Genomic DNA, 19551 nt, shown 5'->3' with positions numbered 1-19551 from the left:
TATCTCTCTATTACAAACCCTTTTCTTAGTTCACACAGCCTAACTCAGGCCCTCCTCAGCTCTCCCTGGTCAGTCTTCTTCTCTCCCATCCATCATCCTCAAATGACAGAGTGATTGGACTGAAGTGAAGCTCATTCCCCAACCCCAACTTAGGTAACTTCAACAGACCTTAATTATGTCTAAAACATAGAATCTTCTGTCTGACATTTAGAGATCATAAGAGTCTGGGTTTTTCCTGTTTTTCTAAGTTATCTTATTCTTCCCTCTCCTTCCCACACACTGGCTCACTTGCTGCTCTTCACACACTCTAGTTCCAATCTCCTTGCCTTTCATTGGACTGTCACCCATGCCTGTAGTGCTCTCTTTCCCACCTCCTAATTTCCCTGGCTTCCTTCAGTATCCAATCCTAGAGACTTCTGACCAAGATAACTATCAGGGAGAATCAGACAGTCCAGTGTCCTTATCCACTCCTACAGAACCAGGAAATTAGCACCTGACTGAATTGTGATCAAGAAACTGCAATAAATGACTTCTTTAACCTTAGAATCTCACAGATAGTCAGCCAGAAGCCCACAGGAAATAAGAATGGAGGCCACCAACACAGTCTTTGCCAATTGACTGGACAGTTAGCCAAACTGGTAGCTTTTCACTTCCACCAGAAGTGGTTCAGAAGTACATTTATGTAGGCTATGAGACTCTGTGTTGATGGCAGCAGGTATGGAAGGCTCCTTTCAAAAAGTCCAGCCTGGTCAGAAAGTCCCAGGTTAGGGATCTTGGTAACCTTGGAGCACACAGCCCTTAGTCCAAGAAATTTCAAAGACTCCAAATGACCAATACTCTATCTTGAAATGCTATCAAGAGCCCTAAAGATCCAGTGCTCTGAATGTCAGAAATCCAGAGAAGATTGGGAGGAGAGGTCAGCACAGGAGCTTAGAGGACCTGGATGAGGCCAGAAAGGTAAGCATTGTGTATATCACCTACAAGCACAAGAGGAAGAAGTCTACTAAACCCAAATTATGAACTAAACCTGAAGAAAAAAATAAAAACGACTTGTATCAAAAACTATTGTAGATCTAGAGATTCCCATTCCTCCCAAAGGGGTGACTCCATAATAATTGCAATCAGAGATTCAAAGGAAAGAATGGACTTCGCACAAGGACTACATGAATACCAAGAAGAGATAAAAATGTGAAGCTCTAAAAGAAAGAGTTGGAAGGACAATCAGTAGCTCAGTAAAGGAAATAGTAAACAACAATGGGCTCCCCGACAACTAGAATGGACCAAACAGAAATCAATGACAGCAAGAAATATTAGAAGAAAACCAAAAGAAAAAAAATAGACAAAAATGCCAGGTATCCGATCTCATAAAAGTCAAGGAGAGATTATTTAAGAATTTCTGGACTTTCTAATAACTTTGGAGAAAAAAACCTTGCACAGTATATCTCAAGAAATCATCAGTGAGAACAGCAAGGTGGCACAGTGAATAGAGCATCAGCCTTGGAGTCAGGAGGACTTGAGTTCAAATTTGGCCTCAAGACACTTAATAATTAGTTGTGTGACCTTGGGCAAGTCAATCCCATTGCCTTGCAAAAAAAAAATCAAAACTGAAAAGTGCCCAAATGTATTATACCAGAGGGCAAACAAAGATAGAAAGAACCCTTCAATTATTTCAAAGAGCCCCAAAAGGAAAAAGCTCATTTACACCATAGTCAAAACTTCAAGCTCAGGGGCAGCTAGGTGGCGTAGTGGATAAAGCACCGGCCCTGGAGTCAGGAGTACCTGGGTTCAAATCCAGTCTCAGAAATTTAATAATTACCTAGCTATGTGGCCTTGGGCAAGCCACTTAACCCTGTTTGCCTTGCAAAAAACCTAAAAAAAACCCCCAAAACTTCAAGCTCCCACATAAAAGAAAAAATATTATAGTATTATACAAAACTTGGTAGATTTTACTGTGAACAAAAGTATATCTACACAATATTCCAGAAGGCAACAGATAGCCTTACAATCAAGAATAACTTAACCCTGCAGAATTGGAAATAATTGGGCATGGGGAGGAATGAACTTCACTTGATTAGAGGACTTTGCAGCATTTTTGAATGACTCAAAAGCTTTGATCACTGCAATTAACAGCCATGTTGCAATGAAGCATGTTATTCCACTTCTGTCATGGTAGAATCATGGTTAAGTAAAGAAACATACATTTTTGGACTTGGGCACTGTTTGAATTTGTTTTGCTTAACTATTCTTATTTGCTGCAAGAGTTTTTTTCCTTTCTTTTGGTTTTGGTTTTTAACTGATTGAGTTGGGGAAGAAGGGCAGTTCACAGTAATGATATCTCCCAAAAAGTCTCTAAAATATTTTTTTAAAAGAACAGAAGAAAGGAAGTAGAGGATAAACCTTGGGGGGGGTGGGGCTTGTTAAATTATTTTATTTTCCCCAAATACATATAAAAATAATTTTTACATTCTTTTTATACAAATTTTGAGTTCCAGATTCTCCCTCCTTTCCTACCCCTCCTTCAGTTTGAAAAGGCAAACAATTTGTCATAGGTTATACATGTGTAGCCATATAAAACATTTCCATGTAAATCATACTACAAAAGAAAACAGACCAAAAAACCCAAGAAAGATAAAATTTAAAAAATAATATCCTTCAGTGGAATAGACTAGATGCAATATTAGAAAATGATTGTAGTAATCTACTGTTTGATAAACCCAAAGAGTCCAGCTATTGGGATAAAAACTCTTCAATAAAAACTGTTGGGAAAATTGGAAGTTAGTATGGAAGAAACTTTGATTTGACCAACACCTCACATCCTTTACCAAGATAAGATCCAAATGGACACAGGATTTAGACATAAAAAACAATATTATAAGTAAGCTTGAAGAACAAGGAGTAGTTTACTTGTCAGATCTTTGGAAAGGGAAGCAGTTTATGACCAAGGAAGAGATGGAGAACATCTTTAAAAAACAGCCTAGATAATTTTGATTACACTAAATTAAAAAAACTTTTGCACAGATAAAACCACTGTAACCAAGATCAAAAGAAATGTAAATTGGGAAACAATTTTTACAACTAGTATTTCTGACAAAGGACTCATTTCTAAAATATACAGAAAACTGAGTCAAGTTTTTTTTTTATTAAAGATTTTGAGTTTTACAATCTTTCTCCCAATCTTACTTCCCTTCCCCCACCCCCCACGGAAAGAAATCTGTCAGTCTTTATTTTGTTTCCATGTTGTATATTGATCCAAATTCAGTGTGATGAGAGAGAAATCACATCCTTAAGGAAGAAACAAGTATAAGAGAAAACAAGATCAGACAATAAGATACCTGGTTTTTTTTTTCCTAAATTAAAGGGAATAGTGCTTGATATTTGTTCAAACTCCATGGCTCTTTATCTGGATACAGATGGTATTCTCCATTGCAAACAGCCCAAAATTTTCCCTGGTTGTTGCACTGATGGTACGAGCAAGCCATTCCCCAATTGACAATGGTCAAAGGATATGCAAAGGCAATTTATAGATCAGGAAATCAAAGTGATCCATATTCATATGAAAAATTGCTCTAAATCATTACTTATCAGAGAAATGAAAATTAAAGCATCTCTGAGATACCACCTCACACCTCTCAGACTGGCCAATATGACCAGAAAAGACAATGATCAGTGTTGGAAGGGATGTGGGAAATCTGTTGGTGGAGTTGTCAACTCAATCCAACCTTTCTGGAGAGAAATTTGGAATTATGCCCAAAGGGCAACAAAAATGTGCATACCCTTCGACCCAGAAATACCACTACTGGTGGTCTATACCCTGAAGAGATGATGAAAAAACATCACTTGTACAAAAATATTCATAGCAGCCCTATTTGTGGTGGCAAAAAATTGGAAATTGGGTAAATATCCTTCGAATTGGAGAATGGCTTAACAAACTGTTGGGTATATATGTCATGGAGCACTATTGTTCTATTAGAAACCAGGAGGGATGAGAATTCAGGGAAGCCTGGAGGGATTTGCATGAACTGATGCTGAGCAAGATGAGCAAAACTAGAAAGAAATTGTACACCCTAACAGCAACATGGGAGTGATGACCAACCTTGATGGACTTGCTCATTCCATCAGTACTACAATCGGGGACAATTTGGGGGTATTTGTGATGGAGAATACCATCTGTATCCAGAGAAAGAATCATGGAGTTTGAACAAACATCAAAATCTATTACCTTTAATTTAGGAAAAAACAAAAACTCATTAACTTATGCAATGCTGCTATCTCTTATACTAAATTTTTCTTCCTTAAGGACATGATTTCTCTCTCATCACATTCATCCTCCATCCATGCATACCATGGAAACACTGCAAAGACCCCTGGGGGGGGGGCGGAGAGGGAAAGAAGACTGGGGGGAAAATTGCAAAACTCAAAATAAATGAAATCTTAAAAAAAATGCTATCCTTGATATTCAGGCTCCAGCAATTCTTTTTCTGAAGATGAATAGCACCTTTCATCATAAGTCTTTCAGAATTGTCTTGGATCATTGTATTGCTAAGAGTAGCTATATTATTCAAAATAGATCATCATACAGTATTGCTATTACTTTTGTACAGTGTTCTCCTGGTTCTGCTCAATTCATTTACATTTTTCCAGGTTTTTTTGAAAACACCTTTCCCACAGTTGCTGTTACTAGCTATACCACCACTCTATTCCTCTCCACTCTTCATTTATTCTGTTTTCTCTCTCCTTTCATCCTGGCCCTGTCCAAAAATGTGTTAAATCTGAGTACCCTCTCCCATGATCTTCCCTCTCTTCTATCACCTAATTCCCCCATTCCCCCCCTTCCCTCCTCCCATTCCCCCTTATCCCATCCCTTTCTTCTCATTTTTCTCCAGGGTAAGATAGATTTCCTTACCCTATTATGTTATTTCCTCTCTGATGTTAATGAAGGCTCACTCATTCCCCTTTGCCTTCCCCCTTTCCACTCCATTGGAAAACTTTTTATTGACTCTTATGTGAAATTTCTTAACTTCTTCATCTCCTTTCCCTTCCTCCCAGTACTTTTCCTTTATCACCCATTGACTCCATCTTTTTTACTACATTATACCATTATATTCCACTCCTTCCTATGTCCTGTCTATATATGCTCCTAACAGCTCTTATAAATGAGAGAAAGTTCATATGAGTTATCAATATCTTCTTCCCATGCAGGAGTACAAACAATTCAATAAAATTTAGCTCCTCATAGTTAGTTCTCCTCCCCCCACCCCGTGGTTCACCAGAGTCCTGTACATGTAAATCAAACTTTATTTTCAGCTCTGGTTGTTTCAAAAGGAAAGCTTGAAAGTACAAATGTTTTGAGCCCTGATTCTTATGATCTGGTATATCAGCTGTGTCTACCGGTTCTTTACTATTGTGTATCCCTTAATGCTGTTTTATAAACAGTTCCTTTTTCTACATTTTTCCATCAAACCATTGTCCCAAGTGGATCTGTCTTCGATACAGGTATAAATAGGTAATGTATATGAGGGGATGCTACAGTTCTCAATATAGTTGTTAGATATCAGCCTAGCTCTTATTAGAGGAAAAACATAACTAGCATCTTAAAAAGCCATGACGAATTATGGTCTTTATCTAATATTCACTGAGTATCCAGCGATGTTGTGGAGGTGGGGGTGACAGTGCTACAAAGTTTTGCTTTTTATTTCAGTCAACCTAAATGACTGACCTACAGTTTGGACAAGATTATCCTCATTAGATAGAGCAAAAATGAACAATTAGGGTCAGTAAAGATCAATTATTGTAATCTTTAAAATTTTGCTTGTTTTGTATGTGGAAGTTCTCAACTAGCCTGATGCTTTACATTCTGTAAGACCAATGCTCATAGACTTTTTTTGACAAGCCTTCCTTTCTGTTGTCTGTCTACTGAGGAGTAAATATAGGGCTTATTTTTAAGCAAGCTTAAAACGACATAAGATTTTGGGGTTTTTGCAAGGCAATGGGGTTAAGTGTCTTGCCCACAGCCACACAGCTAGATAATTATTAAGTGTCTGAGGCAGGATTTGAACTCAGGTACTCCTGATTCCAGGGCCAGTGCTCTATCTGCTGTGCCACCTAGCTGCCCCAACATAAGATTTTTGGGACACCCTATGTAATAGATGTTATGTTTGTAGGAGGATCCCATGTAGTATAAACTTTTTTTTGTTCCCTTTCTGGGGGGGCAATAATTAAGCCTTACATGCCTGCTGTAGGACTTGAATGCCCTTCAAGGAACAGGTCAGCACATGATGACTGCATCCATCCATCCCTCTCCTGAGCCAGCCTCTGCACCACTGCGGCCAAGGATGTCACAAAGTAAGAGATTTCTTATTTCTGGAGTGTGTAAATTGGATCCGTATGGATCAGTATGGTAGTCCTGTCAATTTTATTCCTTTAACATGACTTAAAAAGAAAACTTAATGACTCTTTCACTTCCTTTCACAATTTACTAATGTTTCCACAGTGCTAGAAACTGTCACACAGCCAAATTTTCTCCAAAATGTTTCACACAGATTTTAGGACAGATTTTATGCTAAGTGCTTAGCATAAAACAAAATCCAGCATTGTTGACCTGTCTCATTGAAGGGGCTTGAAGCAGAACTTCAAGGTTTTGAGAGGATGGGTATATAAATAGTTTTAAATGCAGTACACAAACTGTCAGTCAAGCTTTAGCATCAACTTAAGCACCAAAGGGATGGATAGAAATTAAAATTTTGGGTTGATTTTTTTTTTTTGTTTTTTTTTAGCATCTCAACAATCAGTCCCTGGGATCCAGGCGCCCTCTGCTGCCTTAATGCCAGTTGCAACTGTCCAGTCTCACTCAAATATGCCTGGAAATTCCCAATCCTTTCAGGTATTAACATTTATGAGAATTAACATGCATTAGGAATTTTTTGACAATTTAATTCTGTTTGGTTAAATTAGTCTTTACTTTTGTTGGTCATTCTATAATACTTTCTTCAGCAAGGTATTATGGGTGGTTGTAGTGTTTCCAGGTAAGGACAATATGTCAAAGTTGTTGAATTTTTTTTCTTCCCCATCAAGCAATAAAGGCTCACAGGAAAGACTGACAAAGTAATGGAGGTTAGGTAGGCTCAGCATGGAAGGAAGGTCCTTTTGGCTTGCTCTGTGTTTTTGAGGTGCCATTTGCAGACACAGCTTAATCATTTTTTAAAAGTCACTATGCCTGATGGTATAGAAGTTTGCAAATTGTTATACAGCTTACTTTAAAATATGTTGTGGGAAAGCTAGGAAGGGTGCTGAAGAATCTCTTTCCTTCTTAGCAGGATCTCAGTTCTTCTATTTAGAACTCTGTTTTTGGCTTTCACTCTAATATAACTCCAAACGTTGATTATCTCATCCAGTTCTGAAATGTCAGTCTCACAACAATAATGATCTCATGTCACAGTTGAGCTGTTGAATCCATTCTCTCACTTTGAGCTACCACTTTATTTCAAGTCTTCAAGTCTTCATGCTTAGATTATTGCAAAATCCTCCCTGCCTCACATCACTACTCTCCTGTCAAACAGATACTCTTTTGTTGTTTTCCTTAAACATAAATCTGACCATTTACTCTAGTGGCTTTGAATTGCCTCTGGAATAAAACATCAATTTCTCTGTTTAACTTTTAAAGCATTTTATAACATGTCCCATTTTATCTTTCCAATCTCATTTTCATCTCCTATACCCTGCTCCCAGATGAATTGGCCTTCTTTGTGTGTCTCATTCATAACATTCCATCTTTCTCTGTGATGCACATGTTCCTCACCTCCCCCTCTGTCTCAGAGAGGCCTTCTCTTAAAAGACCTCAAGAACCATCATCTGAATGATACCTTTCCCAACTCTCTCCTTCCTTAACTTCCTTGAATTTAGCTCCTTTTTATGTATTTTCATTTATTCATTTTGTATTTGATTAAAACTGCAATGAGACTTTTGGAACACTTTTTTAATGTTGTATATGTTTTACCTATTCTTGTCACCCTCCACTTGGATGTCAGTTGATTGCAAGCAAGGATTGTTTCATTCTTTTTTACCTATATCCTTAGACTTAGCATAGTTCTTGACACATAATGGTCATTAAATGAGTATTTGTTTGATTGCTCTTGGTCAGTCAGTGAAAATGCCCCCATAATTCTTAAGTTTTCTTAGCCCTATGCAGGTATGCAGGCCTGTGCCTATCATCAAAATGCAGTCCCAGTCACTTCCCAACTGCAGCCTGTGGGACCCATGTATCCAGGACCACTTTCTCAGACTCCACATTTTCAAGGTAAGGTCAAAAAACCTCAAACTTCCTTATGCCTTTCTTGCTCTTCTTCCCTGACTCATTCAGTTTCTGGATGTGAAAAGAGAAATTTACATTTCCTTGACCATGACTGCTTAATTCCCAACATCTTTTCAGCCTCTCTCTATTCTCTTTTTCTCCTTTCTTTAAGCAAAATGTTTGAATGTTGATGGATTTCTGTTCAAGCACTTAAAAATTAAATCTCTACTTATCTTTTAAAAAAATCATTACTATTACTTCTCATTAACTCCCTGTGGAACACTTCCTAGTAACAAAGAAGTGTGAGTAAACAGTAAAATGAATACATTGGCTATCTTGTACCATGTGTGGCACATTCTGAACCTAGGATCAGTTGGGTGACACAGTGGAGAAAACAACAGACCTACAATCAGGAACATCCGAGTTCGGATCCTTTCTCAGAGCTTTGTAGGCTAGGATCTTGGATAAGTTATTTAATCTTTGTCAGCTTCAGTTCCCCCCAAACAAAACATGGAGATGGAAATAGAACCTATTTCACAAGATTGTTGTGAGGATCAGTGAGCCACACTATGTAAATGCTCACTCTTGTTTGCATGGTCTGTCACTTTAGGGATCTCTCACTGTCAGTTCTTAAAAAGGCTTTGGTTTTTACACTGAAGAGAGTTTTCATGTCTCTCATTGTTGCTTTCTTTTCTGTTTATTATTGCCCTGTGTAAATTGTTCTTTTGCTTATGCTTATGTTACTCTGCATTAATTCATGTAAGTAATTCTGAGGTCTTTATTTTTGTTGTTTCTCATAATGAATTAATACTTTTGTCCTTTTATTTGTAAGTATTTGCGTTTTTAATGATCTTTTTTATTTTATTTTTTAATTAAAAAAACTTATATTACTAAAAATATGCTATCACCTGAACCTTCTGAGTCATAATCCTTCTGCTGGTTGAAGGTTTTGCCTTAATTTTTATTGGGGTTTTTAAATGTAATTTTATTTTACTTTAACAATTACATGCAAAGAAAGTTTTCAACATTCATCTTTTTGTTAACTTTTGAGTTCCATCTTTCTACCTCCCTCCTTTCCCTCCCCATGACAGTAATCTGATATAGTTTGTAACATATAGCATTTAACATAGAACATATTTCCACATTGGTCATGTTGTGAAACTAGAGGGCAACTAGGTGGTGTAATGGAGTACCTGAGTTTAAATCCAGCCTCAGACACTTATTTGCCTAGATGTGTGACCTTGGTCAAGTCACTCAACTCCGTTGTCTTTATAAATAAAATAAAATTAAAAGGAAAAAAGAAAATTCAGAACTAAATAAGACAAGTTTTAACAACTGAAAATAGTACTTTGGTCTCCATTCACACACCATAGCTTTTTCTCTGGATGTGATTGACCTTTTCTATCACAAGTCCTTTACAATTGTCCTTGATCATTGAACTGCTGAGAGGAGTTAAATCCATCATAGTTGATCAATACTAAATGTTCACATGCAACCATTTGTAAGCTGAGTCATTGGCTCTTATTGATTGACCAACAATAGGTCCCAAATGTCATTCTTTGCCTCTGCGTCATCTCTTTCTTACCTATCCTTAATCACTGAATAAGCATTGCCTCAGTAATGACTGAGACCTGTTAAAGAACTTAACTCAAAAAATCCAGGGTCTCCCACTGCAGCTCTGAGACCAGATTTGAACCCAGGTATTCCTGACTCCAGGGCCGGTGCTTTATCCACTGCTCCACCTAGCCACCCCCCCCCCCCCCAAGCGTTTTCTTAATTGAAAGCTTATTTGTTGTTCATTCAGCTATGTCCAACTCTGAGTGACCCTGTGAATTTTTGATCATGGAGTTTTCTTATCAAAAATACTAGAGTGGTTTGCTGTTTTCTTTTTTTTTTTTCAAAAATATGTTTTTCCTTTAGAATCCAGTGTCTCACAGAAGAGTCTAACAACAAAAATGCAGTAAAAAGACTAGGAAATAGGAAAGTCTCTTGCCCACTCCCAGTAATTGCCTAGCTGTGTGACTTTAGGCAAGTCACCTAACCCCATTACCTTAAATAAATTAAAAAAAAAAGATAATCCCTTTAAAAACCTTCAGTTCCCTTTGGCCCATAGGGTAAAAATATGGAATGCTTCATGAATTTGTGTGTCATCCTTGAATGGGGCCATATTAATCTCTGTATTGTTCCAATTTTAGTATATGTGCTGCCATAGCAAACACAGTTTGCTGTTTTCGTCTCCACTGTGTCCCTATTTTATAGATGAAGGACTGAGGCAAAGAAAGGTTAAACAACTTGCCCAAGGCATTTAAGTCCATAGTTAAACTCAGATCTTCCTGATTCCAGGCTCAATGCTCTATTTATTTCACCACCTGACTTCATAAACCAGGAATACCAGAACTGCCATTTAAGGAGGGAGCCCAGGCCAACCATCTCTTCATTTCCCATCCATTTTCGCTTTTTTGGATTTCTTCCCTTTTCAGCTCCTTTTTTTTTGTGTATTGTCTGCCCCCATCACACTGTAGGGATTGTCTTTCTTTTTGTTATTTATTTCCCCAGATCTTTGGGCAATATCTGGTAAATGTTTCTGACTGACTAATGGCAATAGATAAAAGGTCCCACGGTGTCTGTATTTAGATGTTTCTTCAATTTATAAATTTTATTTCAATATAACAGATTCTACTTAATAAACACTCAACCCACATACAAAAATGCATTCCCCCAAATAGTTGACAACCAACTAATGAAACATGTAAGTTTCTACTTTTTTTGTTTAGCTGTTGTTAGCAGAATAGAGCTTATGCTTTAAACTTGATGATTCGGTAGGAATATCATTCATTGGCTTTTGTCAGAGTTTGGTTGGCTTTTAGTGTTGACTTGATTTACATTGTTGAGGTCCTTCTCTATATGCTCTACTCATCCATCTGAGGGTTTTATAGCTCATCGTTTCAGAAGGATGGGAGAAAGGAGAAAGCAGTTTAGTTTTATCTTCTAAAGGAATTTTCCTTTAAAATCTTAAGTTTGGCATCACCTCTATTTGTCTGTGGCTATCATGTCACAGACAGACACATTTCTCAGTTATTAATAATGAGATAATTTCCCCTTTCCTGGATCCTCTTCTCTTCCTGCTTTTCAGACTTTTTGTGAAATCTATCTGTTTTTAGGTTCACCTGATATTGCTTCATTTCTCATGACTGAAGCTCGGCAACACAACACTGAAATCCGAATGGCAATGAACAAGGTAGCCGATAAAATGGACCATCTGACCGCCAAGGTGAGTCTCTGCAGAGACCATAGTAGAGAACATGGGGAAGGAGGAAGATGACCATGTTACCAATTCCAACATTTATAGAGAAATAGAACTGCTTTTTCTAGTGGCATAGTTAAACTCTTTGTTGGTTGATATCTGGGAGGTATTTACTTAAAGCTTGCTTTTATTATTGCCATGTAGAAATGGTTAGATAGCTAGACTTTCAAATTTTTAGAGAAACATTTTAGCTTGTAGTCCTCTTAATGTAGTCTCTTCTAATATTCCCCTTTAAGGTGGAAGAATTACAGAAGCACAATGCTAGCAACTCTTTGCTGCTTCCTAGCTTATCAGTTAGCATGGAAACAAGTATGATCATGAACAACATTCAAAGGATCCTTCAGGTAAGGGTGATCATCTTCTTTTATAAAATGCTTCTTTTCCAATACATTTCCCCAGAATGTATCAGTTGTGCATGCCTTCAACCCACAAAAAGAAGTCAATGTAAACCTCCTTGGATTGAGTAAAATTAAAGAAATAGTTTGTCCAGAATGATTTTACTTGGTCTCACAATAGCAGCTATAAAAAATTGCCTTTCCCTCTGCTCACTAGAGGTGAATTGATGATTTTTCAGACATGTACTCTACTGTCCTGTGTGCTAGTTTCTGTCAGGGATACAAAACAGGATACGGGCTAAGAACAGATTGAATAAAGGCAGGGACTCTCTTAAAGTCTCCCAAATTCTCCTCCAAATATTAAAATAATACCTCAACATATTTGGTGTACCACAACCAACAAAAATTTGGGATGAAATAATTTTTTTAGCCTAAGATAACTTAGAAAGTTGTCGAGAAAGGTCTCTCTCACTGGGGCGAGAGTGAAGCACAGTCCAGGGAAGGCTGCACTAGTGCAGGCCAAGCCTCAGGAAACCAGTAGAAGACCTTGGGGGCAACAGAATAGTGGGAGTTATGATGGCTGCAATGGTTCCTGGAGTTCTTAGCCATCAGACAGGAAGGGTGTTAGAAGTCTAATCAGAAAGATTACAGGAGACCTTTTTTGCCTGGCACAAGGTGCAAAATTCTGTATTATTGCCCATATGTGGTTCTGGGTCACAGTTCAGGGTGAGGAGGAGGAGGATTGGCAGGAGCAAGGAGCTTGGTCACTATTCAAGGGTAGAAAATGTTTCTGGCCACTCAGAGGCTAGGGGAACATTGAACACACCTCTCTTTAGATGATAACACCTTGGAAGAGCTGAAACCTACAAACTCCAGACCTAGCTTTGAACATAGCAGTATAAAAAAACCCAGAATCTTATGCCACCTCCACCCTGGCAGCAAAGTTCAACTCTAAAATAAAGTTAAAAATCAAGGAAAAGGCAGGAAAGATGAACAACCAAAAAAAGAATCTGACCATAGAAAATTACTGTGGTAATTCGGAAAATGAAAATACAAACTCAGAAGACTGAAAGATAAAAGCAGCTATATGCAAAGCTTTAAAGAAAAATGTGCTTCAGGCCCTGGAAGAACTCAAAAAGTATCTTCAACATCAAATAAGAGGCAGAGGAAAAATGGGGCAAAAAAATGAAAGTGATTTAAGAAATAGTCAGCAGCTTGGTAAATGAGGCTCAAAAAAGTATTGAGTACTTTAGTACCTTTTAAAAAAACAGAATAGTCCTAGTGTTTAAAGTCAAAGAACTCCTTAAAAAAAGCAGATTTGGCCAAAGAGAAAAAGAGATACAAAAATTCACTGAAAAAGAATTTAAAAAGTAAAATTAGAAAAATGGAAAAGGAAGTATAAAAGCTCACTGAAGAAAATAATTCTTAAAACTTAGAATTGGTTAAATAGAAGTTAATGACTGCATAAAGCATCAATAAGCAATCAAACAAAATCAAAGAATGGGAAGAAAATGTGCACTATCTCATTGGAAAAACAACTGCCTTGGAAAACAGGTTAAGAAGAGATAATTTAAGTGTTATTAGGTGATAGTGCAAAGCCATGAACAAAAAAAAAGAGCCTAAATATATTTCAAAAAATTATCAAGGAAATTTGCCCTGATACCCTAGAACCAGAGGGTAAAATAGAAAAGAATCCACTGATCACCTCCTGATAGAGATCCCAAAAGGAAAACTCTCAGTAATATTATAGCCAAATTTCAGCCTTCCATGTCAAAGTAAAAGTATAGTAATCAGCAAGAAAGAAGAAATTCAGCTATCATGGAGGCATAGTTAAGATAACACAAAGTTTAGTAGTTTTGCATTAAAGGATTGGAAGACTTGAAATATGATATTCCAGAAGGCAAAGGAGCTAGGGTCACAACCAATAATCTCCTACCCAGAAAAACTGAATATAATCCTTTGCGGGGAAAATAGACATTCGATGAAATTGAGGCCTTTCAAGCATTCCTGATAGAAATATCTGTATTACTTCAAACACAAGATTTAAGAAAAGCATAATTATGTTAAACAGAAAAGAGAAATCATAAGGGATTCACTTGGGAAGATGACACTTGTAACTCCTAAAAATTTGTGGGTTTTTTGGGCGTAGCTAGAAGGAGTGTACATAGTAGAGGGCACAGGTGTGAATTGAATAATATCAAAAAAATATGCAGTGAGAGAAAGGTGAAGGGAGAAGTAGAATGGGGTAAATTATCTCAATAAGAGGTGTGAAAGAGCTTTTACAGTGAAGGGGAAGATGGGTGAGGGGGTCAGTAGCAAAACTTGAACCTTAATTTCATCAATATTGATTCAAACAGAAAATAATGTACATACTCAGATAAAGAAATTTTTCTTACCCTACAGGGAAGTAAGAGGGGAAGGGGATAATCGAAGGGAGAGTGCTGATAGAAGAGAAGGGGTGGCTAGGTGGCATTGTGGATAAAGCACTGGCTTTGGAGTCAGGAGTACCTGGGTTCAAATCCGGTCTCAGACACTTAATTACTAATAATTACCTAGCTGTGTGACCTTGGGCAAGTCACTTAACCCCATTTGCCTTGCAAAAACCTAAAAAAGGAAGAAAAAAGAAAAGAAAAAGAGAAGATGAATTGGGGGAAGGCAATTTGTCTGAAGCAAGACTTTTGAGGGGGATAAGGTAAAAAGAGAAGGTAGAATAAACAAGGCAAATTTAGATGGGATGGAAATACAGTATTAGTAATTATAACTGTAAATGTGGGGGGATAGGGGCAGCTAGGTGGTGCAGTGGATAGAGCACCGGCCCTGGAGTCAGGACGACTTGAGTTCAAATATGGCCTTAGACATTTAATAATTAACTCACTGTGTGAGACCTTGGGCAAGTCATTTAACCCCATTGCCTTGCAAAAAAAAAACAAAAAGGGGGGGGGGAATGTGAATAGGATGAACACAGTACATGATTCCTGCCCTCTACAGTCTCATAGGGTAGAAACAGCTGTAGTGTACAATTCAATGTGAAAAAAACAGAGCCAGTATGTGCCTCCCTAGTAGAGAGACCTTCAGCCCTGTTTGTGCTGTAGACTAAGAAATATACCAGCAGTTGTTGTTAACTAAAGACTGGGATTGTGTACACCTGATCTGCCAATTCCATTTTGTACAAACTAGTTTTCATCCCACTGGTTTTTTGTTTTTTTATTTTTGTTTTGTGCATTATATAGGATTGTCTCCCCTAGACTCTCTTTCTTAATCTTCCTGAAAAAAATCAAGTGGTCTGTCTAAGGGTCTGAGGGCTGATTTACTGAATTCATTTATAAACCCTCTCTCTCCAGGGGCTTCTAAATAACTTAACTTTGAATACTGGTTGCTTCTTGCATATAATATGGGCTAAATTAAGACCAGCTTTTGCTGATTGAAATATGTTGATTCTCTTAAAGCTGTTGTTCATTTGTGAAAGAGTTAAATTGTATATTTCCCTATTTCAAACTTAGGAAAATGAAAAATTGAAGCAGGAGGTCCTCGAGAAGAAAAATCGGATAGAAGAACAAAATGACAAGATTACTGATCTGATTGAACGCAATCAGAGGTAATAGCACAGAGAACTAGCTCTAAAAATGATCACCTTTTATTTAATGCTCAGATCAACAGGCTTGTTTATGGCACTGAGAGAACTGTCTGTACCATGGGGGTTTCAGAAATTTATACCTCCTGGCCATTTTTGTTTAGGATCACTCTGACCCTCTGCTTGACTTTTGTGTGCATGTAGTTTGCTGGACCTAATCCTATATTTCATAGGTATGTGGAGCAGAGTAACCTGCTGATGGAGAAGAGGAATAGCACCCTTCAAATAGCCACTGAAAATACGCAGGCAAGAGTATTGCATGCTGAGCAGGAGAAGGTAAAATTAATAGCACTGGGAACAGCAGCTCAAGGGGCAGGATACAGCTCAGACCTTTAAAAAGAGAACCCAAACTTTTCAGGTAGCGTGAACATGATCCCAGTTCCTGTTTCAGAATAATTCATGGGCACATTACCCACATTTTCACATACTAACATGTTTTGAATCCACTAAGTATTGAATATATATCCTTTTACACACTGACTTAAGAAGGCTTAAATTAGTAGAACAGTTATTCATATATATATATATATATACTCAAAAACAAAATACCAGTAATAATAAGTAGACATCTTTATAGGAGTTTCTGAAGGCTTTTCATTTCAGTTCTACTCCATAGCTTTTGTGTGGTGCTTTAAGCTTTCATATCTGTTACCTCAGCACCACTCTGTGAGAAGACGAAGGACAGGCCTTGGTTTTCCAATTTTACCAGTGAGACTAGAAGAGCTAAATGATTCGATCAAATTGGACTAGGGCAAATGTGAGAATGTCTAGTCTGATGCTAGTTCACCACACTGCCTCTGCTTTGTAAGGATTAAAATGAAATTCTGATTTCAGACTCTTGAGTGCTGTAATTTCAGGGTCAAGAAATACCATTACTGATTGCAATTTCTGAGATTAGAGTGTTGGTTGGAACTAGCTGGTTAAAGTCTAGGCTTATTTCCATCCCTATCATTAACAGTGAGATTGGAGACTGTTGGTTTGGGCTGCAGAGCTTTGGCTGAGAAATATTGATCTTTTCACTTGTTAGGTTTGGAAAGGTTACTTTATGGTAGAGGAGAAATGATCTGTGATCATGTCATTTTGATACGAAATTCAGAGGACAATGTATAACTGCATAGATATACACATGATTAAATCTTGTGCAATTTAGTGGCTTAGACTTTTTCACAATTGAAGATTCTTACATAAGGTTCTCCTGATATTCTTGAATTATTACCATTAACATAAGTGCTTCTCTGAATGCATTTATATAAGGAGGAATCTAGTAAGTTCTGGCCCATCTTCTCATCAAATGTGACAGATCCCCTTTCTCACTTCCCAGCCTCTTCCTAGGGAAAGAAACTTATAATAGGTGGTCCCTCACACATAACTCTTATGTGGTATTACTATTTCTCTCTTCTCTTTTCCTCCTTTCTCTAGAGCCCCCTTTCTTTTCCTTCCACATTTTCTCTCCTTGCTCTTTGGTTCAGGTTTGCCAAGCCTCACAGAACACCATTTGATCCCACTTATACCAGCTGGGGCTAAAGAGGCTGCTGACCATGGCTTTGCATGATGAGAGACTAGCCACCCACCTCTCACTTCATCCCTGCCAGTCACATTTAAACTCTGCTGACTTGGACTATTTCCTCTTCATTCCCACCCACCCCCCTTCTCAATCTCTCATGCTCTCCCTGTTTCCTCTAATTTTCTTCCTTGAAATTACTTCTGCCTGAGACACAATGCTCTAACTCTAACCAGAAAAAGTTCTAAGGACTCATTCTGACAGGATTGTTTTGCATATTTCTTTATAGGCATAACTTCTTGGAATTGCCAGGGACCTTGGAGGGGAGTTAGGCCACATCCTTCCTCTTCCAGACCAGCCCCAGCCCTGCCCCCCACCTTCTCTCTGACATTTGTCCTGCTTGGTCTGACTAGGATGCTTTGGCTGCTTTTTTTTTCAAAACATTTAGTTTTTCCTGTTGCCTCTTGCTCTTCCAGTACCTGATATCAACAGCAGGATTTGTTAAGGGATGGGGCCAAGGGGGCCACCAGGACATGGTGTGGGTGTTTTCTTTCTTTCTGTTGCTTTTGCTTGTGCTCTCTGACTTTCTTGTCCAGCTGAAACATAGAGTATTTTACCCATATGGGGGTCAGCAGGAGGCCAGGGCTTTTGTGCATGGCAACTCAGCTTCTTCTTTGAAGGGAGCAAGATACTGAACTGTGTATCATCTTCTAAGCATTATTCCTCTCTATCCTTCTGGGTGTTTGACCAACTTCTTTCTGCAAGGCTTTCTGCTAGTTTGCACCTGAAGCATGTATTCAAACCTTGGGTAGATTCAGTATCAAGTTTTGATTCCCAGTTTCAGACTCATTAAGGCAAATCAGTCAGTTCCCTTATGCTAGGGATAATACCATCTTCTCAATCATGATTTTCTTTATGCTACCAATTCCCTTACTGCATCTTCCCTCATGACAGAATTAATCATGAAGAAAAGTTTGTAATTATGTTCTATGTACTCTGCTTAATTGGAAAGTGAAATGTATACTCCACTTTAGGAAGACTTCTGTACATTTGATTCAAATTTGGGGGTGGGTAGGAAGTTTTGAATCTTTACCATCTGGAAAATTAGTTGATCTCATCTCAGTGATTCTATGTAAATTAGGTATTATTGTTCTGTCGATGATCATTTGTCTCCCATAAATTTGAATTATGGACTAAAAAAATAGCATGAATTATAAATAAATCATTTCAGTTCTATTTTTAAAACAATAATAATACTTTATATGTGTGTAGAATTGTGTGATTTTTCATAGTACTTCCATATCAGTGTCACTTAAACCCTGTGAGATAAGTAGGGCAAAGAGTATTTATCCCCATTTTATGGATCAGGAAACAGGCCCAGAGATATTAAGTGATTTATATCCAGTTTCATTTCTAATCCTTCAACAGCAGAGCCAGACTAGGATCCAAGTATTCTGTCTCCTAGTCTTTTCTATGCTGATACAGTACACACAAAGCATTAATAAACGTATTAGTCAAGCAGAGAGTTCATTGTTTTTGTTGCTTTACCATATATTTTACTATCCCAAGAGCAAAAACACAGAAACTGAAACTAACCCTAGGTTAGTACTATTAGTTCTATAATTAGCCTAACTCCCTTTTTTGTTGCCCAAAAGAAAGCATTCACCTGAATACACACACACACACACACACACACACACACACACACACACACACACACACACACACAGTCTTTTTTTATAGCCCATTGATTAGTTAGAATCCAGGTTTTTGCTTTAGGATTGACTCTGAAATATCTTAGATGGGAATTTATTTCATTGTTTATATTTCTCTTTTATGTTTTTTCCCAAGGCAAATGGGGTTAAGTGTCTTGCCCAAGGCCACACAACTAGGTCATTATTAAGTGTCTGAGACCCGATTTGAACCCAGGTACTTCTGAGACCAGGGCTGATGCTTTATCCACTGCTCCACCTAGCCGCCCCCTATTTCATTGTTAATAATTCTTTTCTTGAGGCCTAGATTAAAAGGCACAAATCAAGGGTAGCTAGGTGGCACTGTGGATAGAGCACCAGCCCTGGAGTCGCAAGGACCTGAGTTCAAATGTGACCTCAGACACTTAATAATGACCTAGTTGTGTGATCTTGGGCAAGTCCTTGACCCCATTGCCTTAAATAAATTACTTTAAAAAAAAAGAAAGCCCAAATCAGATACAACAGTTTGCCTGTTACTGTAGCATAACATCCAACATGCAAACAGTCCAACAGATAAATGCTACTTCTCTCTTCTTGGCTTCCGTCTTACCTGCCTCATTTTTGTATAAGGAAACCTAAAACAGCATTGTTACTACTAAATTTTACAGTTGATTGTGTCTTGGTTTCTAGTGTGTATATATATATATATATATATATATATATATATATATGAATTTCCAGTTGAAGTCTATCAAACATTTAAAGAATATACCTGTACTACACAAGTCATTCTCAAAAATCT

The 19551-nt window shown here is 37.7% G+C and overlaps 1 protein-coding gene and 1 non-coding gene across 2 annotated transcripts in view; one reads left to right on the top strand and one right to left on the bottom strand.

Annotated features, from left to right (window-relative positions):
* FKBP15 (FKBP prolyl isomerase family member 15) overlaps positions 1–19551 on the top strand; it is a 92009-nt gene that overhangs the window by 53258 nt on the left and 19200 nt on the right. The window contains exons 13-19 of the mRNA XM_074211133.1: positions 6240–6342; positions 6774–6880; positions 8176–8293; positions 11449–11558; positions 11828–11935; positions 15427–15521; positions 15731–15833. Coding sequence (XP_074067234.1) covers positions 6240–6342; positions 6774–6880; positions 8176–8293; positions 11449–11558; positions 11828–11935; positions 15427–15521; positions 15731–15833 — 744 coding nt within the window. The remainder of the gene's footprint in view (positions 1–6239; positions 6343–6773; positions 6881–8175; positions 8294–11448; positions 11559–11827; positions 11936–15426; positions 15522–15730; positions 15834–19551) is intronic.
* Positions 10404–10506, bottom strand: LOC141510546 (U6 spliceosomal RNA). Its single transcript, XR_012475014.1, has one exon. It is a non-coding gene; the product is annotated as a U6 spliceosomal RNA (small nuclear RNA).

This window comes from Macrotis lagotis, chromosome 1, assembly GCF_037893015.1.
Source record: "Macrotis lagotis isolate mMagLag1 chromosome 1, bilby.v1.9.chrom.fasta, whole genome shotgun sequence".
Classification (NCBI taxonomy): domain Eukaryota; kingdom Metazoa; phylum Chordata; class Mammalia; order Peramelemorphia; family Peramelidae; genus Macrotis; species Macrotis lagotis.
This window is presented reverse-complemented; position numbering and strand designations above follow the sequence as displayed.